This window comes from Cervus elaphus, chromosome 5, assembly GCF_910594005.1.
Source record: "Cervus elaphus chromosome 5, mCerEla1.1, whole genome shotgun sequence".
Lineage (NCBI taxonomy): Eukaryota > Metazoa > Chordata > Mammalia > Artiodactyla > Cervidae > Cervus > Cervus elaphus.
This window is the reverse complement of record NC_057819.1, coordinates 9,963,599-9,990,959: the sequence shown is the minus strand read 5'-3', so window position 1 is coordinate 9,990,959 and position 27,361 is coordinate 9,963,599. Positions and strand designations below refer to the sequence as shown.

Here is a 27,361-nt window from a genome sequence, read left to right as displayed (position 1 = left end):
GTTACGCGGGTGCCACCTGGCTTCTCTTCGGTTCTGAGAACTGTCATCCTGGTCCCATTCCAGGGTACTGGGAATGGGTGAAGCCCCCATACAGGGGAGCCGTTCCTTCCAGCAGTGTCCTTCCACGCCATTCTGGCTCCGGGGTTCGGGGTGGCGGTGTCCTACACAGCCTGCCTTCACCCTCCTTGCGTCTCGAGTTTACTTCCTTCACGTCTCTCGTCATCTTTTCGAAAGTTGTACCCCCTGGACAGTGCACCCCGCCAGTATTTCTGGAGGTTCCGGCGGTTGTGGGTCATTTGGGAACCTCCGGGCGTGCTCCCGGGCACCGCCGGCGCCACCAAGGTCTGGACTTCTTTGGGGCCTTTCGCCGAGCCCCTTCCCTCGCGCTCGCGGCTCCGCGCCGCAGCGCCCCCTCCGCCGCCAGGGGCCGCCCGGAAGCGGGGCTCCTCGAGCGCGGGGCGGGGCAAGGGGCGGGGCGCGGCGGTACCTGGGCCGCGGGAGAGCCGGGGGTGGACTCTTCGGGGACAGCCGGCGGCCCCCCCAGATTCGCACCGCCAGCCGCCGGGGAGCTCGGGGCTCCGGGCGTAGAGGCTGCGCTGTCACATGGGCGGCGGCGACGGGGCCGCATTTAAGCGGCCGGGGGACGGCGCCCGCCTCCAGCGCGTCCTCGGGCTCGGCTCCCGCCGGGCGCCCCGCTCTCTGCCCGCCGGGGGCCCAGCGCCGCGCCGCACCGCGCCGCCCCCGCCGGGCCATGAGAGCGCGGGCCCCGCCGCGATGAGCTCGCACATCGCCAAAAGCGAGTCCAAGACGTCTCTGCTGAAGGCGGCGGCGGCGGCGGCGAGCGGGGGCAGCCGGGCTCCCCGTCACGGCCCTGCCCGGGAGCCAGTGCTGCCCAGTCGCCGGCTGCCCGGCCCCTGCCCTGGCACGCCGTCGCCGTCAGGGGACCCCAGTTCGCGGAGGCCCCTGTGCCGGCCGGCGCCGCGAGAGGAGGGCGCGCGGGGGAGCCGGCGCGGGCTCCCCCAGGCGCACTGCAGGCCCCGGGAGGCGCCGCCGGCCGCGGCGTCCCGACCTTCGCCGCCGTCGCCGCTGCCGCCGGCCCGCGGGCGGGATGGGGAGGAACGGGGTCTGTCCCCGGCGCTCGGCCTCCGGGGCTCACTGCGAGCCCCGGGTCGCGGGGACTCCGCTCCAGCCGCCGCGTCCGAGGCAGACCCGTTCCTCCACCAGCTGCGCCCCATGCTCAGCTCCGCCTTCGGCCAGGTAAGGGCCGCGCCTCCCACCCGCTCCCTGGAGAGGCGCTCGGGACCCTGCCGCGGCTGCGCGCCCTCAGCCCTCCTCCCGCTGCCCGCGGCCCCCCAGGTCACACTCCTCTGGTCCTCCCGCCGCCTGGCGCCCTGGTCCGCGCGCCTCCTCCTCCCCCGTGCCTGATTCAGCACCCTGTGCGCTGTCCACGCTCCGGGCCTCTTCCGGGCCAGGCACCACCGCTTAGACTCCCTCCACCTGCCAGAACCGGCCAGTCTTGGAAGGCAGCGACCTCCACAAACAGCCTGGAAATTTGCAGGGATCAAGGAGGGGTGCTCCGAGCAGGTGGCGCCAAACCCACTCTTTCGGCCTCTGACCGAGAAGACCAATGAATGAGCATGGAGTCTGGGGGTCAGGAGAGGGGACTTTGGGTTATACTGCCTTGTCAGGCGATGAGGGACCCTAGCCATCGCCTGTGATGGCCCCAAAGACCTGGGGAAAGTTAGGAGAGCTAAAAATATGAGAAAAGAGGAGTGTGTGGGTAGACACGCAGGGCTGTAAGAGCTATGGCTCAAACTGGAACTTTGAGGGTATTTCAAGGAGGTTGTCATCTAGGAATGCCACGAGGATGGCAGTGGTCAGTTTTTGAGTTGTGGGGTGTGGAAGAACACCCAGAGATCCCTAGTCTGAGTTAGTGTGCATTCTAGGGTCAGAAAGGTCACTAAGGGGTCACGAATGGCTCATTTTGTTTCTTTTCTCTCAAGAGCCCCAAGCAGCTGGGCACCTGCCCTTTACAAATAGCCCCGTAGTCATAATCCAGATCTACAGTTTGAGGCCGTGCTGCTGGGGAGAGAGGCTCAGCAGAAAGGGACCTGTGAACTCCTGAGCAAAGCCAGGATTTCATCTAGTTCCAAGTCCATAATTAAGTCGAACTCGTTGGCACAGCGTGGACACCGTTCTGCGGCAGCCGAGGAGGGGTGTAATGCATAGATGTGATCAGAGTATTTGCATGGTGTGTGGGGGATGGAGGGTGGGGGCGGGCCTGTGCGTTTCTGTGCTGGGATGTAGCGTAAAGAAGCTGTTTCAAGCTCCTGGCTTGCCAGGCTGGATCAGAACTCCAAGGAGGCCGTGTGTGTTTTGCTTCAGATGTGCACAGTTCCTTTTCAAAATACTACTCCGCTGCGGCTGATGCCGGTGGAGGTCTGACATGAAGGCGGCTGCACGTAGGCTCGGGTTGCACGGGGCTGCGGTGGTGGTGTGATAGGGCAGCAGTCTGGCTTTGTTCCTGCCGGGAGCTCTCGTTAGTTGAGGCAGTTGGAAACAGTTTCTCCAGAGTAGAGCTGTGGATGCAGAGCTGTGACAGTGCAGCGCTGTGTTGACTGCGGTGGCTTCTGTATGACTGAGGGGGAGTCAGGTGTTAGGGCAGGAGTGGGCTGGCTTGCGAAAGGGATACCGTGCCAGTTGAATCGATGACAACTATCGGTTGCACTTATCAAATATTTTTTGATCGCCTGCTTTGTCCAGGCGTTTGCTGGGCACTATGGAGATGAAAGTAGAGAGGGTAGCGGGGTCCTGACTGTTTTGGAGATTAGCAGTCTAGAAGTTTGGAAGGGTAGGTCATTGAGGATCACACACTTTCTGGTTATTTAGTTTGCCAGTGATCCGACTTCGTTCCTAGAAAAGGAGCCCTTTCTTTCCAGCCTTGCAGAATTTGCCTGCCTGGGCCCTTTGTGAGCACAGAGCATTTCAGCTCATGTGCTTCTCTTTCTTCTACTTTCTCAGTCATGAGATGAAGGCTGTTCTCCAGTCCAGTGTTCTGAAATGTCACCAGGGTCACCTGAGTCAGGAGGAGCTGGAAGGTCCCATCAAATATTTACTACCTTCCCCTGGAAGCTCTTGCCTTTGGAACTGCCGACTTTCTCTTTAAAGCTGGGCACATCCAGTCTGGGCTTCCTGCTGATGGCTCTAAGACATCTGCTCCAACGACAGGGACAACAACAAAACCCGGCCTGGGACTTTGTGTCAGAGTCTCCAGTCTCCTGCAAGAATTAGTCTTTCTGTCCCTTCTCTCTGCATGGAGATTTCTGTCCTTAGGTCGGAACCAAGAGAAGGGAAATGAGGTTCTGAATATAGAAACTTTCAGATAGGCTCTGCTTTGGGCAAAGTATAGCCCTGGGGAAATATATTTTTCATGTCTCCCAAGTTCTTTTCTTTTTTTTTTTTTAACCTTTGGTGAATCGCTTAACCTCGTAAACCTGTGTTTCCTTATCTGCATATTTGGGATAATCATAGTATCTCAGGTGGTGCAGTGGTAAAGAACCTGCCTGCCAATGCACGAGACTCGGGTTCAGTCTCTGGGGCAGGAAGATCCCCTGGAGAAGGAAATGACAACCTACTCCAGTATTCTTGCCTGGAAAATTCCATGAACAGAGGAGTCTGGCAGGTTACAATCCATAGGGTTCCAAAGAGTCAGACACGACTGAGCGCGCACGCGTGTGCACACACACACACACACACACAGAGTATCTCAATGGGTTTGGGGGGGGAATTAAAGGGGATATGAAGATATACACAGAGCTTGGCCTAGAGCAAGGGTCTGTGGATGTTATTCTTATTGTTGTTGTTGTTGATTCACTAACAAGGGCTATGTCAGAACTTGTTTCCATTTGTAACAGAGTCAGGGAGGGCCAGGGGCCAAAGCGACCCTGGGGGTATCAAGATAGACTCCCTCACTAGGGAACGGGAATTAGGGTTCTCCCAGTGACCTCACAGAGCATCCTTACGGCCTGCAGGGAGAACGTGTGCTTTTGAGGCTAAGGCATGGAATGGTGGGTTGGGAGATAGAGCTGAAGATTCCTACTCCAGCAATGTCACTTCCCATTGCTGTGACCTTGGGCCTGTTATTTTCTCTCTCTGGTCTGGGTTTCTTCATCCAGAAATAAGACTAATGACAAAAACAAAAAAAACTACCTTGCAGAACTCTTATGAGCGTTATACAAGGTTAAGGATGCCAAATGGCCTGGCTCAGAGTGGGTGCTAGAAAAGGGCTCAGGCTTCATTCATGTTATTATTATTATTATTAATAGAGTGATTGTCAAAATGAGGGCCTGCATAAGGTAGTCTGAAAGCTGTCTCTGAGCTATGTGACGAAGGCCACTAAAGGAAGGAGCTGAATGACCAAGGACCTTCCCTGGTATCCTCTTTGTGGCCAGTTAATAGCACACCACCCAACTATCTAGAGAGAAGATGTGGTATCAGAAAGCAACTCAAAACAGACAACTCTTGGCATTGGATCTTGGAAAACTAATTAGAAATTTTTTTTTGGCTGTGCAGCATGTGAGATTTTAGTTCCCTCACCAGGGATTGAACCTGCACCCCCTGAAATAGGAAGCACACAGTCTTAACCACTGAACCATCAGGGAAGTCCAGAAAACTACCCAAAGAACAGTCTTTCTGTTCCTTATTCTGTTTGGGAAGAAACACCTCTTTAGAGGAGGCAACTATGAATAAAATCCATAGCTCTGTTCCATCCTTCCCCTTTCTCTAACTATAGGGACATCTCTTCTGATTTGAGTAGGCCAGCCCAATTCCTAAATTGCTTTGTGCATAACAGGATTGAGATATTTAATGTATGAATGAATGAATGACAGGTATCTCCAGCCTCTGGACTTCAGAGTTTCTTAATTCCCATAGTTAAGATGAGGGAGACAGGCGATGACAATTTGGGTCCTAACAGATTCAACTGCACTAGGCCTGTGTGCCTAGGATGATGGCTTGGGTGTATTACTTACTCCTTCCTGGTCAGGTCACTTCCTACTGCTCTCTTAAAAGGCTGGGAGCCCCTGTGGCCTTTCTCTGGGGCCTGGGAAAGGGGAAGAGAAGGCCCGTTTGTGGTTGACATAGATTATAGATGATAGGAGTGTCTTGGTGTCAGTTTGTAGGTTTCGCAGAAGCAACATTGGCACTTTAGATCTCTGTCTAGAATCCAGTAAACAATGGACAAAGCATCTTCTCATTATCTTCATAGCAAACTGTAAATGTAGCATCATCTTCCCCCATTTTAGAGATGAAGAGACAGACTCAAGAGAGGGGAAGTAGCTTGACCAAAGGTCCCAGAATAAGTAAAAGGCAGGACTGTGACGTGCTATGTCTCTCTCCAAACAGTCTGCCAGTGCCACACCATACCGGCTGGTAGAAAGTCACAGAAGTGTGTTTCCTATTTGTCAGAAGCATCCACAAAGCACCTCTCAGGTTACGACCCAGCTTTCCCCAAGTGTCTTAACACTGGGCTGCCATCCAAGTTCAAATGCTGGCGTTAGGACTGCTCAGGGCCCAAAGCCAGCCTCCCTCCTAATCAGGAATAATCAGCAACGGGTTTATCCTTCTCATCCCTCTGATCCTATTATCCCATTCCAAAACTCTAAGTGTGGATTCCGAAGGCCCAGGCCTGCTGCCACAGTGCATAGGGATGGGGAGGCGGGGCCGTGCGATGTGCTTTGCTTCTTAAGGAAGCCTCCACCATTCAGCCCTTTATAAAATTTTCTGCCGAAGGTCAAGCCATCTGCTTCGTCAAGATCAGTAGCTACTCCTGTCATGCAGAACCACCATCACCCCATCTGTCCAACCTAAAATAGCTTAAGCGAGCTCTGGGTTTGAATCCTGAATCCCTTGCTTCCGTTAAGCCCCCAGGCTACTGTTGGCACCCTCTCTGCTAAAGAAGGATGGAATTTCTTCAAAGTAGGTGGACTTTTCCATAGGGGGAAAAGTCCTGTCTCCTGTCTTCTGTCTCCAAGGACGGGCATATCCCAAGGTTGACAAATGGGTGCTATGCCATAGGCTGGCCTGAAGGGGGCAGGAGTCACCAGGTCTGACCTAGTGGGGGCCCAGGGTAAGGGGCACCTTCCAGATGCTTGGCACTGTGCCAAGCCCTTTGCAGGCGTGATCTCATTAACTCCTCATAAGTCCTACCAGGGAAGGGTTATTAGGGTACCCGTTTTATAAATAAAGAAACCGAGGCTCAGAAAGATGAACAAGTCCTCAAGCTCACATGGTTGGTAGGCAGCAGGGCAAGATTTGAACTCAGGTCTGTCCGACTCCACATGCTGAACTCTGTATCTCTAGATCAGTGGTTCTCAACACTGACTGCAGGTTAAAATTACCTGGAATATTAAACAACACCGGTGCCCGTGGTTCACCTACACCTATTCCATCAGCAGCTTTAGGGAAGTTCCCCAGTGATTCTAGTCTGCAGCCAGCACTGAAAACGTGCCTGCTTCACCCTGTCCAGTCTTTTCATATATCCACCCATTTAGCTCATATGAATTGGGTTTGTACCTTACCTGGAGCCTAACTCATCTCCCCTCTGGGGTCTGTGGTAAGCCCTAGCTTTTCAACAGAGTCTGCAAGACTCTAGATTTTGTGTGCAAGTCTTTCCTGATCCCTCTACACTAAGTCAGATCCCTCTGGCTCACTTTCTCAGAGTGTTTGTGTTTCCCCTTCATGGCATTGACCTGAAAAGTGATTCAGTAAGTTGATAGCTCTTTAATATCTCCTGCCCCCCTGCTAGAATGTAAGCTCCCTGCAAGCAGTGAAAGTGAAAGTGTTAGTTGCTCAGTCATGTCCGGCTCTTTGTGACCCCACGGACTGTAACCCTCCAGGCTGCTCTGTCCATGGAATTCTCCAGGCGAGAATACTGGAGTGAGTTGCCATTCCCTTCTCCAGGGGATCTTCCTGACCCAGGGATCAAATCTAAAAGCAGGGACTATATGTATCTTGTTCCTACAACATTCCCAGAGCCAAGCACATGGGACAAATGATACTTCCTCCTTCCATGTTAATAATTCCTCATTCCAGTACCTGTTTTGAATCACGCACATTTTATAACCAGGCGAGGGAACTGGTGAGTGTTCAGAAGCCAGCAGAGCCAGGACTCATCCCAGGCCTCCAGACCCTTCAGTTTCACCTGAGTTCATTGCTCTTCTCACAGCCCTGCCTTCACGCTTTGTTTCCAAGAAACAGGTCTTTGAAGAAGGCATTTTTGTTGGCTCTTCCCATACCAGCTCCCCCCACCCTCCTCCAAGTGTCTTCACTCCCCTTTCCTGCCCTTTAGATGTCAACAACCTCGCCCCCACCCAGGCCTCTCTTTGTGTCCTCAGGAGGAGACCCTCCTCCTCCGTATCCCCTTCCAGAGGCCAAACCAGCCTGCTGAATGACTCCCCTGATTAAGCTATTCCATTGCCGTCACTGCACGGTTGTCAAGAGCCACCCAGGGACCTACCTCCTCAGTTCCCTGGGAGCCGGTCTGTGGCACCCTCTGGGCAGCATCCCCACCCATCTATCCCTGACGGGAGCTCTGCTCAGCCACCCAAAACTGGACCAAAAAAAAAAAAAAAATTCCTGCGAAAGGACCCTCTGTGGACTGAAACTCAGAGCGGTGCGCCGAAGGGTTTTTGCATCAGGGCCCGGAAAGAGCTTGGGGTCCCAGTCTGCCTCTGGTGCCCCCTGCTGGGAAAAGTAGGGGTGCAGGGAAACGTGGATACAGACTCTCCTGGGTCATCTGGCTCCGGGCTGTAGGTCTCGATGGTGACATCTGAGGCTTGAAATGAATTCACATCAAAGCTGGAACCGGAAGGGACGAGGACGTGCAGGCTACCTAAAAAGTTCTATTCATGGGACGTTGACGCCCCCTTTGCAAAGGGCGGCCTCTCTGCTCTGCGCCCCGAGGGAGCCGGTGAAAGATGCTCTGTCAGGCTCAGGCAGAGGGCTTGGGAGAAGGTTTGTCGCCCTCGCTCGCTCACGCCTGCTGGGCCAGCACTGCCTCCGTCAGGACCCGCTCAGGGCCGGCTCTTGATTTCCCCTGGGTCGGAAAGACGGCACACGGTGAAGGGAGCCAGCGGAAGAAGCCGCTGTTGGCTCAGCTGTGCTTCCAGCCCCGGAGCCTCATCCCATTTCAATGAGGAGGCAAGTGTGAAAAATGGAGCGTGATGGAGAGTCGTCACAAGATCTCCAGGGCCTCGACTGGAGCCGCCATCTCTCGATCTAGCTGCGATGGCCGGGGGCGATTAAGATGCCCGTTCGTCCCTGGGTGCGTGTGTGTATGTGTGTGTGTGTGAGAGAGAGAGAATGCACACACAAGGCTGGGAGCTGCGAGGCCCCGTGGATTTGGGGGCCCAAACTAGCCTGCTTCCCCTTCTGGGTCTGCTGGCCTAATTCCCAGCTGCAGCTGCCATTCTGGGCTCCCCTCCCCGAGGCAATCTCCCTGCAGATTTGACAGCGGGAGGGGAGGGGCCGAGGGAAGGGGAGTGAACCGGGAGAGGACTCGGCTGTAATCTCATGTAGCTGATCCCGCAGCCTTCTCCAGCTCGGCTGCCCTCTGCCATCAGCTCTCCAGGCGATTCTCTCTGTGCCTGCACTCTCCCCTCTTGCCTTCATCTCCTTAAGAAAGTGTCCAGAAAGTTAAACCCACACACACAATCCACCAAAAAAAAAAAAAAAAAAAAACCACCAGGGAGCAGGAACAGGCAGACGAGTAAGCGAGCACGCGCGCAGGAGAGAGGGCTCAGCCGGTCTTGGAGGAAGCACCGCACAGGCAGAGGGAGGCTGGGGTTGGCGGGACCGGGACTCAGGTCTCTTAGCCCCCGGGAGCCTCCTTCATGGACGCAGGGATCCTGAAAGGGGCTGCCTCAGCTTAGGATGGGCAACTGTGTCAAGTCTCCACTGAGAAATCTCTCAAGGAAGGTATGTTTCTGGAGTTCTTAACACCTGGGGTGGGAGATTGGGGCATCCTGCCATCTGTCCCAGAGGCTGGGGGCGGAGAGGGTGGACGTTTGAAGCTCGCTTCCCTTCCTGTGGGTTCTGTCTAGGGCCGCTTCCCTGTTCCTGCTTCTGCATTCCCTCCTATCACAGTTGTCTGTGTCCCGGGGCTCTAAGCTGAAGTTGGGATTTAGAGCTGCATGGGGGCCCATGTTTGGGAATTTGCATAAGATTTAGGAAAGAAACCATGTAGGGTCCTTACCATGTGCATGGACAGACTGCCTCGGGATAAGCAAGATGAGAAGAGGGTTAAGATGGACTTTGACCCTGCTGCTCGTGGTTCTTTCCCAGCGGTAGAGGAGGGGTTCGTTCATCTCCTCTGAGGGACTCTGACCCTCTCCCGTGGTCTCTAAGGTCTTCAGAGTTGTGGGTTTTAAAGTAGATCCCATTGTTACTGAGAGGAAACAAGCCGGACATCCCTGTCTACCCTTGCGAATTCTTGAGTCAGGTCAGAGACTCACAAATAGGACCAGTCTGGCTCAGGGCCCCAGGGTTGTTTCCATCGAGAAATGGAGTATACAGCAAAGGTGTCTGTCAATTGCGTTCTGTAGTGGGTGCATTGCTTATACACCGGGATAATATTCTTTTGCAAGAATCCCTTTTGGAAAGCAAATAATCACCTTCAAAGCATCTTTCCTGAAAGCCTGGTCTTACATCTGTAGGATCTTGCTTTAGGTGGGCTCTGCCTGTATTTCTGGCCCTCTGTAGTCAGGCCGTAGAAGAAATTCATAGGTATTTCATAAAGGAAGAAGAAATATGAGGGATGGTTTCCTCCAATTCTTTCATTTTCCAGAGAAGGAACTTGATTGCCACTCAGGTTAAGTGACTTATCCAAGGTCTCAGGTTAGCTAATGGCTCCTCCACCCCCAACCCCTTCCTACCCCCTCTGTTAGTTTGACAGCCTCTCAATTTAGGACATTTCAGGCTTTTCTGCTCATCTTCTTCCTCATTTAGCTAAGCTGCTCACATCAAATTCCTTTTAATCTTCGCTGTTCCTTGGATCTTTCTGAGGGTTGACTGTTTCTTCTGTGCATCCCCCACCCCCAGTCATCTGTCATCTTAAAGGAGAGTTCTTTGCATCAGACGTGGCCTCCACACTGTTGCAGAGAAGTAGAAATGGATTTGAATTAGTCTAGAGGACCACTGGGCGAATGCCCTTTCCCTGAGTTCTGTCCAGACCTTCAAGAGGTGAACTCAAGAACAAAAGCTGTCCTTCTGTCCTACCCCACCCGTGACTCAGACTTCTTAGGTCTCCTCTTTATAGCCATGTGACCTTGGATAAGTTATTTGACCCCTGCTGGGTCTCAGTTCCTTTGTCTATCAAGTGGAAATACTAACATCTACCTCCTGAGGTGATTGTGGGGCCTAAAGAAAGAGCTGGGATCGCTGCCCGGGATGCAGGCAGCTAACATACCCAGTATATGTTAGCTAGTGTTAATAGCATCATAATCATAATTTTTACATTCTGGGTTTTCTGAGAAGGGGGATGAGGAAAAGGAAACAGGAGAGGTTTTGAGTCCATGGAGTAAGGCAAAAAATCATAAAAGGTATTGCACTCAGTTTCATTGTTTAAAAAAATAATAGTAAACATTGCTTTTTCCTGAATATCTACAAGATCTCCAACATCTATTATCTTATTTACTGTTTTCCACTGAGTTGTTCTCTTGGCTATTTTCTAGAGAAAAGAATGAGACTCAAAGATAAGAGTGTTCCTGAGATGCTACAGCTGACTGGGAGCAGGGCTGAGATGTAAACCCTGGTCTGTGTGAATCCAGAGCTGGGGTTTTGTTTTTAATTTTGCCTCTTTCTCTTTCTCCTGCTGTCAGAGATGTTATTCATAGATTCGTGAACCTGACCTTATAGGTCATCTTAGTCCAAATTCCCACTCGCTGGGAAATGCCCTCTCCCACCACATCAAGTGCTTCCTCACTCAACTCCTCCTTCAGTGAATACATTCGATGAGAGGGAGCACGGTCTTGGCTGCCTTGTGTTGTTAGAAAGCTGTTAGGTCAGGAGGTGTGCCGGTTCCTCCTGTTGCCCTGCCGCACTCAGGAGATGCCCCCTTGGTGCCAGGAAACATTGTCAGCCCATGGGCCGCTGCCCACTTGGCTTCCTGTGTGGTGACCAGGAATTGGTGATGGAGATAGGCGGCCTCCTCCAGGCTCCGAGCTGGGCAGGACTGGGCTGTCAGGTGCCAGGGAAGAACAGCAGCCTCCTGGGGCAACTGGGTGCCAGACTGGGTTAAGATCAAGAGATGCAGTGGAAATTCCCCAGCCATTGCTGGTTCTTGCTTCGTGGGAGCAAATTTTTCTCTGTCCTCCTCACTTCTTTCCTGATTGGCAAATATTCTCCCACTTCTTCTGCAGCCAGAAGTAAATGCCTTCTGGCGCCCAGCATCTCTCAAGTTGCATCATCATCATCATCGTCATCATCGTTGTCATCATCATTGTCATCACCATGGCAACTCCACATATTCGGCTCCTGCCATGCTCTAGGCACTGCGCAATGGCTCATTTGCCTCTCACAGAATCCTGTGAGTGGCCCTGATCATCCCCCGCTGGACAGAGAATGAAACCAGGGCCCAGAGAGGTGAAGTGACCTGCCCAAGGTCACACAGCGAAGCAAGCGGCAGAGCCAGAATATGTCCCCAAGACTGTCTGAGTCCAAAGCCAGTTATACTCAAGCTGCTCTCTGAGTTCCCTGCCACCTGCTGCCTCCTCCTCCTGGGTGTGCTCATCTGAGCCAAGTGAGTGAGAGTCAGCCAGAAACAAAAAGGCTGATTCTCTGCAAATATCTCCTGAGATTGTTTCCTGGGGCTTAACCACAGTTGACTCCCTGGCTCCCTCTGTCCAGAAGGTCTCTCTGGTCCTGCCCTCACTCTAGCCAGGTCCCTGTAGCCTGTGTGAGTGTGGCCGAGGCTCTGAACCTCTTTTGGTCATCAATCCAGAATGGACCCTGATCACCCCTCAAGTTCTAGGACTACTCAGGGTGACCCTCATTGCACTCCCTGGACTCGGGCCTTGCACTGAGGGCCCGTACCTTGGGTCTGTGTGGCTGCTTGCCATTAGAGGAACCAGAATATTGCTCCTTCCTCTCTAGGCCTGGAAGAAGCTTAGAAGTTGGACAAGAGTCTAGACTGCAGCCCCACACTGTGGGGCTTCGAGAAGGAGCATGAGGACAGGGTGAGATGTGGGAGATTGCTTTGCTTGTCCACCTGGGAGGACAGGCTTCCCCTTAGGTCTCAGCATCTTCTCCTGAGTGGGACCTTCTTGGAGCTGGAGGAAACTGGCAGGAAGAGGGTGCAGCAGAATGGATGGGTGGGACATGCAACTCTGGGGTCCTTGGACAGAGGCAGCCCTCTAAGTTTTCACTGCTCTTTCCTTAGACGGTTTGGCTCCAGCCCCTCACTCTGGGGGTGGAGGTATCCAATCTGAGGGCTGAAGGCAGACCACCCCGACCTAGGGGGACCCTGGGCATCCTGGCGAGGAGGCTGGGCTGGGAGAGAATGTTGAGTCTGGACACTGCTGTTGTCCTAAGGGGACGGTCTGTGGGCAGTGCTGACTTTTTATAGCTGCATGGGAACCATCAGGGGGAGGATGGGCTGGCTGGGGCCAGGGAGCCTGGCTATATTTGGTCAGAACAGAGGGCCCCTGCCTAAGCCTCCAGAGGTCCCTGGACCAGGCACAGAGCCAGCGAAGGCGGGAGGGACGAGGAAGATTGCTGATGGGAGACAGCGTCTAGTCTTGAGGCCGTGAGCTAGGTGGAAGCTGACGGACAGAAGTGCTTTGTTTAGCCCACACAGTGCTTTAAATCGGAAAGTCTGGCAACACCGGGCTGGAGTTACGTCACGCTGTCCCTTCAGAGGGACCCAGAGCATCCATCTTACCCCAGGCCCCGCCTCTCACACCTGCCTGCTTCGTTTCCGTTTGCCATGGCCCCTGTGTGGGCAGCCTCCGGTCCCGCAGACTAGCTGAGCCCACGCTCTGCTGCCAGCTCTGATGGTCCTCACTACCTCCAGTGGGTTCTAGCAGGGGTAGGATCAGAGGTCCGCTGGGGAGCTTGGCCCCAAGGATTGTGCCGGGATGTTGGGAGCATCTTAGGAAAGGACCTTATTCCCTGAATGAACAGAAGCCTCCCTCTGCCTGCTCCTCTCTCTGAGCTTCTGTCTGCACACGAGGGTGTGTTTCTGTGCACGTGTGTGTGTGTGTGTGTGTGTGTGTGTGTGTGTGTGTGTGTCTGCAGGTGTGCCACACGGTGTCACACCCAGATCTCCCTGGAGCATCCATTTCGGCCCATGATCCGGGACTCCGTCTGTCGGACCAGTTTGCTGCCTGCTGCCTGTGCATCCTGAAGGCTCTCTGCACCCTGGTGTTTGCCTCTCAAGGTCTTCTCTTGAGAAGGGGCCCTTCTAGGATCGGGAGCCAGGCTGGGGCCCGGAGGACCCAGGTAGACCAGAGAGGTGACACCCTGCCTCTGTTTTGTATTTGCTTGGTGCTGGCTGAAGATGCGCCAGGAGGAGACCAGCTACACAGTGGTGCAGACGAGCGAGGAGGGGCTGGCGGCCAGCAACGAGCTCCCCGGGCCACTCCTGATGCTGGCTCAGAACTGCGCGGTCATGCACAACCTGCTGGGCCCGGCCTGCATCTTCCTGCGTAAGGGCTTCGCGGAGAACAGGCAGCCTGTACGTAAGTTGGCCCCGGTGGAGCTGCGTTCGACTTGGCTTCACGGGGCATGAGGAAGGAGGTGCTGGGAAGAAGAGGGGCTCTGTACACAGTGGTGTGCATCCCCCGGCAGATGCACCTCACACCCTCAACTTGTGAACCTGACCCCCAGAGTTTCCCACTCATGGCTGCAGAGCCCTGGTGCGTCCACATTCACCAGCACAAAAATAATAGCAGCTATAGTATTGTTTGGGGTTTGAGTTTTTTTTTTTTTTTGAGCACTTAATATGTGCCAGGCACTGTACTCAGTCCTTTGGTGCTTAAGCCGCAGAGCAACCCCAAGAGGTAGGTACTATTATCCTCCCCATTTGCAGATGAAGAAATTGAGTTGGAGAGAATAACATGCTCAAGGTAACAGCTGGTAGGTGATAGCAGTAGGATTCAGACTCAGGGAGCCTGACTCAAGGGTCCCCTGTGTTCTGAACAACACTACCGAATACACAGCACTGTCCACTAGAACTTTCAATGATGATAGAAACATTTCTCCGATCAGCACAGCCCTCTACATTAACCACTGGCCCTTGAAGTGTGGCTAGTGCAACTGAAGAAGTGGATTATTAATTTTCTTTGATTCCAATTCCAATTTAAGTAGTCACATGTGCCCACTGCTTTGGAGGGCCTCTCATACATATCTGAACAGTCACAGAGAGGAGGGTATTGATGATGTTACAGATTCAAACATCGGTAGGTTTATCAAATGGTGGTGGTTGAGTTGCTAAGTTGTGTCCAACTCCTATGACCCAATGGACTGTAGCCCGCCAGTCTCCTCTGTTCAGTCCATGGGATTTCCCAGGGAAGAATACTGGAGTTCTGGAGTGGGTTGTCATTTCCTTCTCCAGGGTTTATTGAATGCCACCTGCTAAACACTTTACATTATCTTGCCTCACAGATGCTCACAAAGACCCTGTAAGGTGGTTTCTAGTATTAACCCATTTTACAGATGAGGAATCTGTGGCTCATACAGTGGAAGCGACCTACCCAAGGTCCTCCATCTAGGAAGCAGCAGATCTGGGCTTTGTCCTTGAGTCCATCTGACATTAGAGGCCAAACTCATCCCTTTACTGCATAAGTTGGGGAGTGAGGGCTGTGGTGGGCTCCGTTCCCACCTGACCCCCTGAACCGGTGTTCATGGTTTCCCTGTCATGTCGCTGAGCATCCCTGGCTCTGCTCCACATCCCCCACCACTCTGCCCTGGGGAGCGTGTGACTCGGGGACCAGCCACCAGGACAGAGCCAGACCAGCTCTTGCCACAGGCACATGGCCAAGGGGTACTGGCTTTTCTGCACCCTGGTTCTGGGTTTACAAGAAGCAGGGAAGGGGCTGCAGAGCTGATCCTGGAGATGTGAGAGGCTGCAGGGTGGGAAGGGACTTGTCGCCTGTCCCAGTGAGCATACCCTGCATGTGTGTGTACATGCATATTCTCGCTGACGCTTTCACTTATGGGGGGTACCAGGCATTGTGAAAAGCACCCTTTGTGGTCACTCAAGATCCCAGTCTGACTAAGAACAGCTAGTGGGTGATAGAGGTAGGAATAGGTAGGTGTTAGAGGGAGTGACAACCCCTTCCTGTGCAAGGCGACAGGCTTTTTAAGTGGAAGTCCTTCTAGTCATCTCACAGAGACAGACAGCTTCAGCTTGAAATGCTGCTGGCAGGACCTGGGAGCCTGCAGACTACTCGTGTCAAGCTCATGTACACTCTCAGCATGGTCCTGCCATGTACAGCCCCTTCCAAGAGCCAAGTCCTTCCTGTGCAGCTGGTGGTCCTGCAAAATGTTGCTCAACAGCCCCTTTCTAAAAGATTCCCGGGTTTTCTGGCACTGGGATTCCTTGCCCTGGGGCCAGTTTGGAGCAGGTGGGCAGCAGCCTCTCACCTGCCCTGGCCCAGTGGGCTAGAACAGCCCACGTGCACGGCTATGGCACGCCCACATGTCTGTGTCCCTGACTGGATTACCCACACCTGGTGTGCACTCCCTCAGGGCGGGCACACCCTGCCCCTTTGGGCAGGGAGTTGTGACATATGGGCAGGATGAGCCCCGTGGACCAGTTTTGGAGCCTGCTAAGCATGTCCAGCTGGGCACCGCATCCATTTCATGCCAGTCTGTCTCCCTCCTGGGCAGGCCTGGGGCAGCTGGCAAGTCACCAGCTGGAGCCTGCCCCCTGCTCCTTCCGGGCCCACTCTTTGGAGACTTCTCTGCCATCTGTTCGGATGCCTCGCCCTGGGGCTTCCTTGACTCCCCAAGGAGACCTGGGCACTGCTTGAGGCTGGAGACGTGTGCTTTGGACCCTGGCAGCCGCCAGAGGCACTGGCAGCCCCCAGGGTCCTATGCTGTGTCCTGTGACGGGGCGAGGTCTAAGATGGGGGCCCAACTGGAGAAGGTGGGGCGGTGCCCAGGAAGCAGGGCGCAGTCCTAATCCTGCCTCCATTCCCTCTGCTCCTTCTCTTCCTCCCTTTCGTGCACTGGTCTGGACCCCACTTCCTCTCCCCCAGCCTCTTGCTTCTCCCATTGCCCCCCCTCAGCCCCTCTTCTCCCCAGCTCTTCCTGGTTTCATTGTGTGTGTGTGTGTGCGTGCTCAATTGTGTCCGACTCTTTGCGACCCCATGCACTGTAGCCCTCCAGGCTCCTCTGACCATAGAATTTTCCAGGCAAGAATATTGGAGTGGGTTGCCATTTCCTTCTCCAGGGGATCTTCCCAACCCAAGGATCGAACCAGCGTCTCTTGTGTCCCTGCACTGGCAGGCGGGTTCCTTAGCAGCTGAGCCACCGGGGAAGCCCTTGGTTTTATCGGGTAGAGCCCTCTTCTACCTGTTGGGATCCTCCCAATAACCCCATTTTATTTACAGGTTTTGGCCTCCAAATCAGTTCTGTTCCCTGACCACAGGCTTGTGTCTGGAATAAGGGGTTAGGGGTGCAGAGGTTCTGGGCCCAGGTTGGAAGGGGCTTCTGGCTCCCCGGCCTCTCCCATGTGTGTGAGATGGGTGGGGCTGCACTTTTCCCTTCCAGGACATGGTCCAGGCACACCTCCGCGGCCGCCCCATCACCTCCCAGCCAGTGCCTGCTGCCACTGGGACGGCCCTCAGCTGGGCACTGGATGACTTCTGGGCCCCTCCCAGCTGCTAATGGCACATGTTCTTTTGTTTCAGGACAGATCTCTGCGGCCAGAGGAGATTGAAGGTGAGACCTGGCCTCTTAGAGGAGGGTGTTGCTCAGCCATCCAGGAAGATGAGGGGAGCGGGGTGGGTGGGAAGAGGGGCAGAGACATCTCGGCTTCCTGTGAACAGGTTCTAGTGCAGAGCCGGGCATCCTCTGGGGAGCCGGGCGTTGAAGGAATGCATGAGTCGATGGGCCCCTCGGGGCAGCCTCTGCCCCAGAGGCTCTGCGGGTCACCACATCCACCTTCCTTCTCTTCCCTAGAGCTCAGGGAGGCCTTCAGAGAATTTGACAAGGACAAGGATGGCTATATCAACTGCCGGGACCTGGGTAACTGTATGCGCACCATGGGCTACATGCCCACCGAGATGGAGCTCATCGAGCTGTCTCAGCAGATCAACATGAACCGTGAGTCCCTCCGCCAGGCACCCCCTTCCCTCCCCGGCCTCGCCCTTGCTGTCCTCTGCCTGGGTTCAAGTTCTGAGCTCCCCCTTCTTCCTAGCTCTGTGACCTGCGGGCAAACCACTTACCCTCCCTGTGCCTCAGTTTCTTCACCTGTAAAATGAGGGGTGGAATAGGGAGTCAACCGGGGGTATGTTTATTTATTTATTGTTTTTTCTTGGGTTACTTATTCATTTATTTTTTGGGGAAACAGCTTTATTGAGATATAATTCATATACCATACAGTTGACTCACTTAAAGCATTCCCTTCAGGGACTTCTGTGGTGGTCCAGTGGTTAGGACTCCTTCTTCTCACTGCAGGGGGCATGGGTTTGATCCCTGGTTGGGAAATTAAAGTATAGATTTCAGTGGCTTTTAGTATGTTCAGAGTTGTGCAACCATCACCCCGATCAACTTTAAAATATTTTCATGCCCCCTCCACCAAAGAAGTCCTATACCACTTTGCCATCACCCCCAAGTCCCTCCCCAGCCCTGGGCAACCACTAATCTACATTCTGTCTAAGCAGATTTGCCTATTCCGGGCATTTCTTTTTTTTAAGTTGAAGTATGGTTGATATACAGTATTATATTAGTTTCAGGTGTACAACATAGTGATTCAAAATTTTTATAGATTATACTGTATTTAAAGTTATTGTAAAATATTGGCTCTATTCCGCATGCTGTACAACATACCCCTGTGGCTTTTTTATGTTACACAGAGTAGTTGACATCTCTTAATCCCCAGCCTCTATGTTTCCCCTCCCCCAAACCCCCTTCCCTTCACTGGTGACCGCTGGTTTGTTTTCTGTATCTGTGAGCCTGTTTCTCTTTAGGGGATATATATATATTTTTTAATTATTTATTTATTTTGGTTGTGTTGGGTCTTTGTTGCCACGCGCGGACTCTCTCTCGTTGCGCTGAGCAGGGGCTGCTTCCTGGTTGCGGTGTGCGGGCCTCTCATTGCCGCGGCTTCTCTTGTTGCAGAGCATGGGCTCTAGAGCACGGGCTTCAGTAGTTGTGGTGCACAGGCTCAGCTGCCCCATGGCAGGCGGGACCTTCCCAGACCATGGATCATGTCCCCTGTACTGGCCGGCGGGACTCCCAACCACGGGACCACCAGCAAAGAAGTCCCTAGAGGATATTCTAAACAGCCCAATAAATCAATACCTGGCACTCAGTAAGAGTTGAACAGAGGACGCTACCATTATTATGTTTTTCTCTGTCTCACTTTGGGTTCTCCCAGGAGCAGACCAGGAGACAAGGGTTTGAGTGTGGAGTTTACTTAGGAGGGGCAGGACAGAGTTGGTAGAGAGTAGGGAGGCGGGAGGGTGAAGACAGGGCACCAAAGCAGAAGGCACTTGAGGAGCTACCACTGTGGGTGATGAGCTCAGGGTGCTGGTGTCGAAGGCCCACCGTGGAGCTGTCTCTCGGGCTGGGTATTTATCCCCCAAGCTCAGTCACTGGCTGAAAGTGTTGTGAGCAGGCCCCGGGGGCAGGTCTCCTGTATTTCCACCCTCTGAAGGCTGGGTGAAGTTGGAAGGTGGCTGAAGCTGGCTGAAGGTTGGAAGGTGAGTTCCACTTGCACAGTGAGGGAGAGAGGGGGGCAAGTGGGCAAGTGGGCCAGGCGCTCACGACTCCTGCTTCCCTCTCTGTCTTTCTGCATGTTTGTCTCTGTCTCTCTCCTGCTCTGAAATTCTTCGCCTATCTCTGTGACTTCATGTTTCTTTCTCCCCTCTGTACCCCTGTCCAGTTCCTGACTCACCCTTAGTTAGCCCCCGGCCTCTCCTCTGAGCTGTTCTATGATAACCCCCCTGTCCATGGTCACTTATCTGTCCTCATTCGGCCTCTGCTTTTACCCTGGGCCTGTCGCTGGGCAGGTCAGGGGGAGCTGGCAGCTCCCTCGGCTGTCTAGTTGGAGGTGGGTAGTGGTTAGATGGATGACCCAGCCTGTTCCTCTGTCCCCAGTGGGTGGCCATGTGGATTTTGATGACTTTGTGGAGCTAATGGGACCTAAACTCCTGGCGGAGACGGCAGATATGATTGGAGTAAAGGAACTGCGAGATGCCTTCCGAGAGGTAAGTGGTGGACAGTGTACAGGCAGGGGCGGGGGACTTGTTAGAATTCCCAACCTGAAAGGAACCTGGACCTCTGGATCCCACCCCAGGGGAAGAAGCTTGGACAGAGAGGCGCTCTGGGGAAGGGGTTGTGGGGGGGACAGTGATGCTGAAGACGGGGTTCAACCTTGGGGTCTGCTTCTGACAGTCTTTCTGTTGTAGCTCCTCTTCCCTCCTTCATGCCCCCTCTAGTTTGACACCAATGGTGATGGTGAGATAAGCACCAGTGAGTTACGAGAGGCCATGAGGAAACTCCTGGGTCATCAGGTGGGACACCGAGACATAGAGGAGATTATCCGGGACGTGGACCTCAACGGGGATGGACGAGTGGACTTTGAAGGTAGGCGGGTCTTGAGAGTGGAAGAAGAACCAAGACAGGAGTGGGCATCCTCAGAGTTTATCCCTCCACATGGGTGTCCATCATGCAGTCACCAATCCGCCCCAACTTTCCATCCCCTTACCCTTCCATCCTTCCACCCCTCTAATCCATCGTCTGTTCCTGCATCCATCCATCCATCCATCCACCCATCCATCCATCCATCTTTCCAGATCTCTCTTTCCATGTGTATATCCATCTGTCTCTTTTTCTGTCCAGGTGCCTATTTATTCACTAACAGATCTCCAAACAATTATCCATAGAATCATTTACCTATGGCCTTACCTACCCATCCAGGCATCTATTCATTCTTCTGTACATTCACCCATGCCTCCATCTACCTGTATACCTTCTCCCATCTATCCATGCATCTGTAACTCTCAACATTCATTCACACATTTATTCTCTACCCATCCGCCTGTATCTCCACCCACACTTCCATTGATCTGTCAGTCGTCTGTACTTTCCCCATCTGTATCCATCTAATCATCCATCTATCCACTCCTGTGTCCCTCTGCCCCCACCCATCTCTTTCTATGTCTATTGACCCACCTTCTCCTATATCCATCAATGGAGGTATTTTCTGAACACCACATTCCTCAACCTGACACTCAGACCCCTTAAGATCGATCCACAACTCACCTCCCTGGCCACAGCTTTCACCATTCCTTCACTCACACTCCACCTTAAAACCACAGGTGATCCAAAAGCCTGCCAAGCTCTCATTTGATTACACTATTATTTTTGTCAGGATGCCTTGTATTCTGTTTTTCACTGGGGCTAAAGTCTATTCCATCTTTAAGACCCAGCAGTGGGGCCACTTCCCTCGGTCCCCAGACTGAGCTTCCTCTTTTCTGGGCTTTCACAGCACCTCAGGCTTACCCTCGTTCTTCACACTGGCCCTTAAGCGCTAGTTATATCTCCACTTAATTCTGAACTTTTGGAGAAAAGAGGAACCCTACTTTCTTTATCTCTGAGATTCCCACAGAACTCAGTATCTGACACATAGTGAATGCTCAGTAAAAGTGTTTTTAAAATAGTAATAATCATAATTAGTGATCATCTCTAACTGTACATGCTCTATATAGTCAGCAAAAACAAGACTGGGAGCTGACTGTGGCTCAGATCATGAACTCCTTATTGCAAAATTCAGACTTACATCGAAGAAAGTAGGGAAAACCACTAGACCATTCAGGTATGATGTAAATCAGATCCCTTATGATTATATAGTGGAGGTGACAAATAGATTCAAGGGATTAGATCAGATAGACAGAGTGCCTGAAGAACTATGGATGGAGGTTCATGACATTGTACAGGAGGTAGTGATCAAGACCATTCTCAAGAAAAAGAAATGCAAAAAAGCAAAATGGTTGTCTGAGGAGGACTTATAAATAGCTGAGAAAAGAAGAGAAGCAAAAGGCAAAGGAGAAAAGGAAAGATATACCCGTTTGAATGCAGAGTTCCAAAGAATAGCAAGGAGAGATAAGAAAGCTTTCCTCAGTGATCAATGCAAAGAAATAGAGGAAAATAATAGAATGGGAAACACTAGAGATCTCTGAAAAGAAAATTAGAGATCCCAAGGGAACATTTCATGCAAAGATGGGCACAGTAAAGGACAGAAATGGTATGGACCTAACAGAAGCAGGAGATATTAGGAAGAGTTGGCAAGAATACACAGAAGAACTATACAAAAAAGGTCTTCATGACCCAGATAACCACGATGGTGTGATCACTCACTTAGAGCCAGACATCCTGGTGTGTGAAGTCAAGTGGGCCTTAGGAAGCATCACTATGAACAAAACTAGTGGAGGTGATGGAATTCCAACTGAGCTATTTCAAATCCTAAAAGATGATGCTTGAAAGTGCTGCACTCAATATGCCAGCAAATCTGGAAAACTCAGCAGTGGCCACAGGACTGGAAAAGGTCAATTTTCATTCTAATCCCAAAGAAAGATAATGCCAAAGAATGTTCAAACTATCACACAATTGCACTCATTTCACACGCTAGCAAAGTAATGCTCAAAATTCTCCAAGCCAGTCTTCAACAGTACATGAACCGTGAACTTCCAGACGTTCAAGCTGAATTTAGAAAAGGCAGAGGAACCACAGATCAAGTTGCCAACATCTGTTGGATAATGGGAAAAGCAACAGAGTTCCAGAAAAACATCTACTTCTGCTTTATTGACTGTGCTAAAGCATTTGACTGTGTGGATTACAACAAACTGAAAAATTCTTAAAGAGATGGGAATACCAGACCACCTTACCTGCCTCCTGAGAAATCTGTTTGCAGGTCAAGAAGCACCAGTTAGAGCCAGACATGGAACAACAGACTGGTTCCAAATTGGGGAAAGAGTACGTCAAGGCTGTATATTGTCACCCTGTTTATTTAACTTCTAAGCAGAGTACATCATGCAAAATGCCAGGCTGGATAAAGTTCAAACTGGAATCAAGATTTCAGGGAGAAATATCAACAACCTCAGATACAAAGATGATGCCATCCTTATGGCAGAAACTAAAGAGCCTCTTGATGAAAGTGAAAGAGGAGAGTCAAAAAGCTGGCTTAAAACTCAACATTCAAAAAACGAAGATCATGGCATCTGGTCCTATCACTTCATGGCAAATAGATGGGGAAACAATAGAAACAGTGACAGACTTTCTTTTCTTGGGCCCCAAAATCACTGCAGATGGTGACTGCAGCCATGAAATTAAAACATGCTTGTTCCTTGGAAGAAAATCTATGACCAACCTAGACAGCATATTAAAAAGCAGAGACATTACTTTGCCTACAAAGGTCCATCTATTCAAAGCTATGGCTTTTCCAGTAGTCATGTATGGATATGAGAGTTTGATCTAAAGAAAGCTAAGCACCAAAGAATTGATGCTTTTGAACTGTGGTGTTGGAGAAGACTCTTGAGAGTCTCTTGGACTGCAAGGAGATCCAACCAGTCCATCTTAAAGGTGATCAGTCCTGAATATTCATTGGAAGTACTGATGCTGAAGTTGAAACTCCAATACTTTGGCCACCTGATGCAAAGAACTGACTCATTGGAAAAGAGCCTGATGCTGGGAAAGGTTGAAGGCAGGAGGAGAAGGGGATGACAGAGGATGAGATGATTGGATGGCATCACCGACTCAATGGACATGAGTTTGAGCAAGCTCCGGGAGTTGGTGAAGGACAGGGAAGCCTGGCATGCTGCAGTCCATGCGGTTGCAAAGAGTCGGACACGACTGAGCGACTGAACTGAACTGAACTGAACATTTATTATATACCAGTCACTGTACTAAGTAACTTTACATGTATTATCCCATTTAATTTTTACAATGACTCCAGGGACTGCACTGTTATTACCTCATGTTACAATTGAGTAAACTGAGCCTCAGAGAAGTAATATAACTTGCTTCTCTTACAGAGGAGCAGAGCTGGGTCATAAACTCAGGCCTGGAATCTCAGCCATTCCATACATTACACTGTTCATGACACCATCTGAGGCACCATGGGATACAGGGGGGAAAAACACAGCAAAACACTGATTCTACACTCATAAACTTGGGTGCTGAGCAGAAAGGCAAGATAAACATGAGCTAGACTGTGAATATGTCCAGAACACTAAGGCTGGGAGGACTTTTCTGGGGAGTAGCTGGTCTTCAAGGTCAAGGAGAGTGTGGCAGTGGAGAGGCTTGGCTACCAAAGGCTTGGCTACCACCAGAGCTGAACATTTCAGGTACCCCGTGTCCAGGTAGTGACCCCTACAGATGACCGCTCTTCCCTGAAAGCCCAGTATCTCCCATTCATTCTACCAGCATGTGTTGTACATGAGCTGTGTGCCAAGACCTGATCCACACCTTGAGGAGCCCATGACCAGCAAGGAAAAGAGAAGCCGACAGTATAGTCCATGCCATGTGGGGGGAAGAACAGCAGGCTGTTGCATACAGCGGGGGCACCTTTGCCAAAGTGGCAAGGATTAGGGAAGGCTTCCTGGAGGAGGCTGTAAGTAAGCAGAGCCCTAAGAGACAAGTAGGAGTCACCAGGTGAAAAAGAAGGAAGAGATATTTGCCCTATGGAATTGAAAACTCTTACCTACACAAAAACCTACAAACAGATTTACTGTTTATAGCAGCCTTACTTATAATCGCCAAAATTTGGAAACCACCAATATGCCCTTCACTAGGTGAATATATAAATAAAACTGTGGTATACCCAGGCAATGGAATATTATGCAGCGTTGTAAAAGAAACGTGCTATCAAGTGATGAAAAGACATGGAAGAAACTTAAATGCACAGTAAGCAAAAGAAAATCTGAAAAGGTTGCGTACTCTGTGATTCCAACGATATGACATTCAGGAAAAGGCAAAACCATGGAGACCCGGAGACAGTGAAAAGATCAGTGGTTGCCAAGAGTTGTTCGTGGCAGAAGGGATGAATAGGGGGAACACAGAGGATGTTTAGGCAAGTAAAACTATTCTGTGTGATACTATAATAGGGATATATGTCATTATACATTTGTCCAAACCTATAGAGCCTCCAGGTCTTCCCAGGTGGTGCTAGTGGTAAAGAACCCACTTGCTAACGCAGGAGACTCAGAGACGTGGGTTCGATCCCTGGTTGGGGAAAATCCCCTGGAGGAGGACATGGCAACCCACTCCAGTATTCTTGCCTGGAGAATCCTCATGGACAGAGAAGCCTGGGGGACTATAGTCCATAGGGTCATACAGAGTTGGGCACGACTGAAGCGACTTAGCACACACACACAGAGTCTCCAACACCAAGGATAAATCCTAATGTAACTATGCACGTGGGGTAATAATGATGAGTCAACATAGGTTCATCTGTAAGCAACATCCTACTCTGCTCGGGGATGTTGGTGATGGAGGAGGCTGTGTGTGTGTTTGTGTGTGTGTGTAGAGGCAGGGGGTAGATGGAAAAATCTGGACTTCCTGCTCAATTTTGCTGTGAACCTAAAACTGCTCTAAAAAACAAAGTCTAGTTAAAAGAGAAGGGAGCAGGACAGGTTGCAGGAAAGCTAAGCGGGGAGGGGAGGGGGGAGTCAGCTCCACCTGAGGTGCAGACAGGGGATCCACGGAGTCGAACTTCGTGGTAAGGGGTGAGTAGTGACAGGTAAGGCTGGAGCTATCAGCTGTGGCCAGAACAGGGAGGCCTTGGGGTTGTGCCCGTTGCCCTGTGGGGACCATGAGAGGTTTGAAAGCGGTCACACGTACAGATAGAAAGATCCTGCTGGCTGCTGCAAAGAAGAGGGATTGGAAGATGCTGGATGGGGAACTTCCCTGGTGGTCCAGCAGCTAGGATTCCATGCTCCCACTGCAGGGGGCCTGGGTTCAATCCCTGGTCAGGGAACTAAGATCCTGCATGCCACGTGGTGGGCGAGACCAAAAAAAACAAAAAACAAAAAACCATGCGGATGGACACTGAGGACCAGCACCGGTCAGAGGCGGTGGCCACAGACGGGGGAGGGAGGCATCGATCTGAGGAAGGTGTGGGGGCAGTGTCCTGCACCCTGACTGCTGCTTTCTCCCCATCCCCGCCCGTTCCCCCGCCCGCACCGCAGAGTTTGTCCGGATGATGTCCCGCTGAGGCCGCCAGGGCCCCTCCAGGACCGCCAAGCTCCGCGGGGCGGGAGAAGAAGAGCCTGAGCTCGCCTCACCCCGCCGCCGCCGCCGCCGCCGCCGCCCAGAGCCCAGGATGTACTGGCGGACGGGGCCTGCCTGCACCCCGGGGAGGTGCCCACCCCGGACCCCCACCCCTCCGCACTGTGAAAAAGACTCACGACTCCTGCAACTGGAAAGGGGGGGCGCCCGCCAACGAGGAGGCCACCATGCCAGGCCGGCAGAGGTCAGGCCGGGCGCCGAGTGCCACGGACCCAGCCGCCGCTGGCTGGGGTGGGGGGGCCCACACAGCATGTCTGCCCCAGGGCAGAGCCTCTCACCACCTTCCTTAGCTCTGTGCCCGTCCCAGCTCGCCTCAGCCCTGTTATCTCAGAACCAATAAAAATATTTCCAAGAGGAAGGTGGCTCTGGGGGTTCTTCGCTTCTCCTGCCTGGTTAGATGATGCATGCATTTCCTGAGTACCAGTTGCACTCGGGGAACTGGCTCAAAAACCTTCCTGCACTCGCCTTGTGTGGAGTTCCATGAGGTCCCCAGCCTCTTCCACACTCATCTCAGAAGCCAGAACCCGGTACCTTTAACTGAAAGGGAGACTGGGTCATACACGGATGTAGCTGAACACAGCGCTGCCCCAAACAGAGTCAAGTTCTGTAAGGAAAGCAGACTGGATGTGGCTTGCGCAAGCCCTGGAGCAGGGTCTGCCTCACTTCCCGCCTCCCTGGAGCTTTCACACTGGTTGGGGAGACCGACAGGAGATAATCACATCCATATGTGATTACAAATTGCGGTCCTGCTTTTAAGGAAAAACGTGGGGACCTTTGGTGGGGTAGAATAAGGAGGTCTGGACTACTCTCCTGGGAGGTCAGGAGAGGCTTTCCTAAGGAAGTGATAACACGGTTTTTGCCCAGGAGGAAATCCCAGAGTGTGTGAGAAGACAGATGTAGAATCAGCCTTCATTCTCTCCGCCAAGCGAGAAGCAGGATCCTGTTGGGTCCTGGATTTATTATGCTCGTTGTGTGACTTTGGGCCAGCCACATCTCCTCTCTGAACCTCAGTTTCCTCATGTGCAATAAGGGGATAATAAAGTCCACTGTAAATGATCTCGGGGTATTGCAGTGCCCACCTCCAGAGGCCTTGAAATAGTGCAAGGTGGCATTATTAAACAGGGTCCATTGTAATCACTGTCATTAATTTCTATACTCAAAGGCTTAAAGGAGTCTGAAGGAGAAGTTTGTGGGCAGAAGTTGCCCAGAATCTTTTGACAGGCTTGAGGCATAATCTGACTGGTGTGTGGGATGGAACCATGGACTCCAAGCCAGGGGTTCTCAAACTTGAGTTTGCTCATCAGGAGTACCTGGAGGGTTTATTAGGCACCCCCAACCCAATGATTCAGGTCCAGTGTTTGGGACAGACTTCGTGAAGTTGTATCTCTCACAAGCTTCAGGGGATGCTGATGCTCTCAGGACCTCAACTGGAATAACACGGCTGAACATCCCAGGCACAGGGGACGTAGCTGATGGGAGGCTGTGGGCTGCAGGCTGGAAGCGGGAGGTAAGTAGACAATCCCCTGCCTCTCTGTAGCCACAGAAAGAGGATCCATGTTATCAGATCCATTAGAGGAGGATGGTGGGCTCCCCCCCGGCCCCACCCTCTAGAGGCTTGGGTAATCCCCGAATCCCCAGAGCCAGGGGGGCTGGGAGCTCCAAATTCACTGGAATAATCCAATTCTGAGACTAAGCCCGTGGCTCTGCACCCTGGTGGGCAGATCTGCAGCCTTGCCTGCTGCTGTACCCAGCTCTGCCCACAGACTCCAGATCCACACTGTTTCAGAAATCCAGTGGCCTAGCATCCCTGTCAGCTGACAGGGATGAGCCTTTGAGGGCACCACAG

General features: G+C 52.2%; 1 protein-coding gene across 3 annotated transcripts; it reads left to right on the top strand.

The window, feature by feature from the left end:
• Window positions 1-475: 475 nt before the first annotated feature.
• On the top strand, window positions 476-25,877 carry CABP1 (calcium binding protein 1). Of its 3 annotated transcripts, XM_043901606.1 has the most exons (7): window positions 8,355-8,976; window positions 13,556-13,732; window positions 16,914-16,944; window positions 17,185-17,328; window positions 19,327-19,436; window positions 19,668-19,815; window positions 25,416-25,877. In XM_043901606.1, exons 1-7 carry the CDS (start codon window positions 8,932-8,934, stop codon window positions 25,439-25,441), a joined length of 681 nt encoding a protein of 226 aa, XP_043757541.1. In that variant the 5' UTR covers window positions 8,355-8,931; the 3' UTR covers window positions 25,442-25,877. The 3 variants fall into 3 exon arrangements, with proteins under 3 accessions (XP_043757540.1, XP_043757541.1, XP_043757542.1); XM_043901605.1 differs by lacking the exons at window positions 8,355-8,976; window positions 13,556-13,732 and adding an exon at window positions 476-1,257; XM_043901607.1 differs by lacking the exon at window positions 13,556-13,732 and having other exon boundaries at window positions 8,768-8,976.
• The last annotated feature ends 1,484 nt before the right edge of the window (window positions 25,878-27,361 follow it).

Coding starts and splice junctions, on each gene's coding strand:
- CABP1 (XM_043901605.1), top strand. CDS start 604: ATGGGCGGCGGCGACGGGGCCGCATTTAAGCGGCCGGGGGACGGCGCC. Junction 1,258..16,913: donor TCAGCTCCGCCTTCGGCCAG/GTAAGGGCCGCG, acceptor CTTTTGTTTCAG/GACAGATCTCTGCGGCCAGA. Junction 19,437..19,667: donor TGCGAGATGCCTTCCGAGAG/GTAAGTGGTGGA, acceptor TGCCCCCTCTAG/TTTGACACCAATGGTGATGG.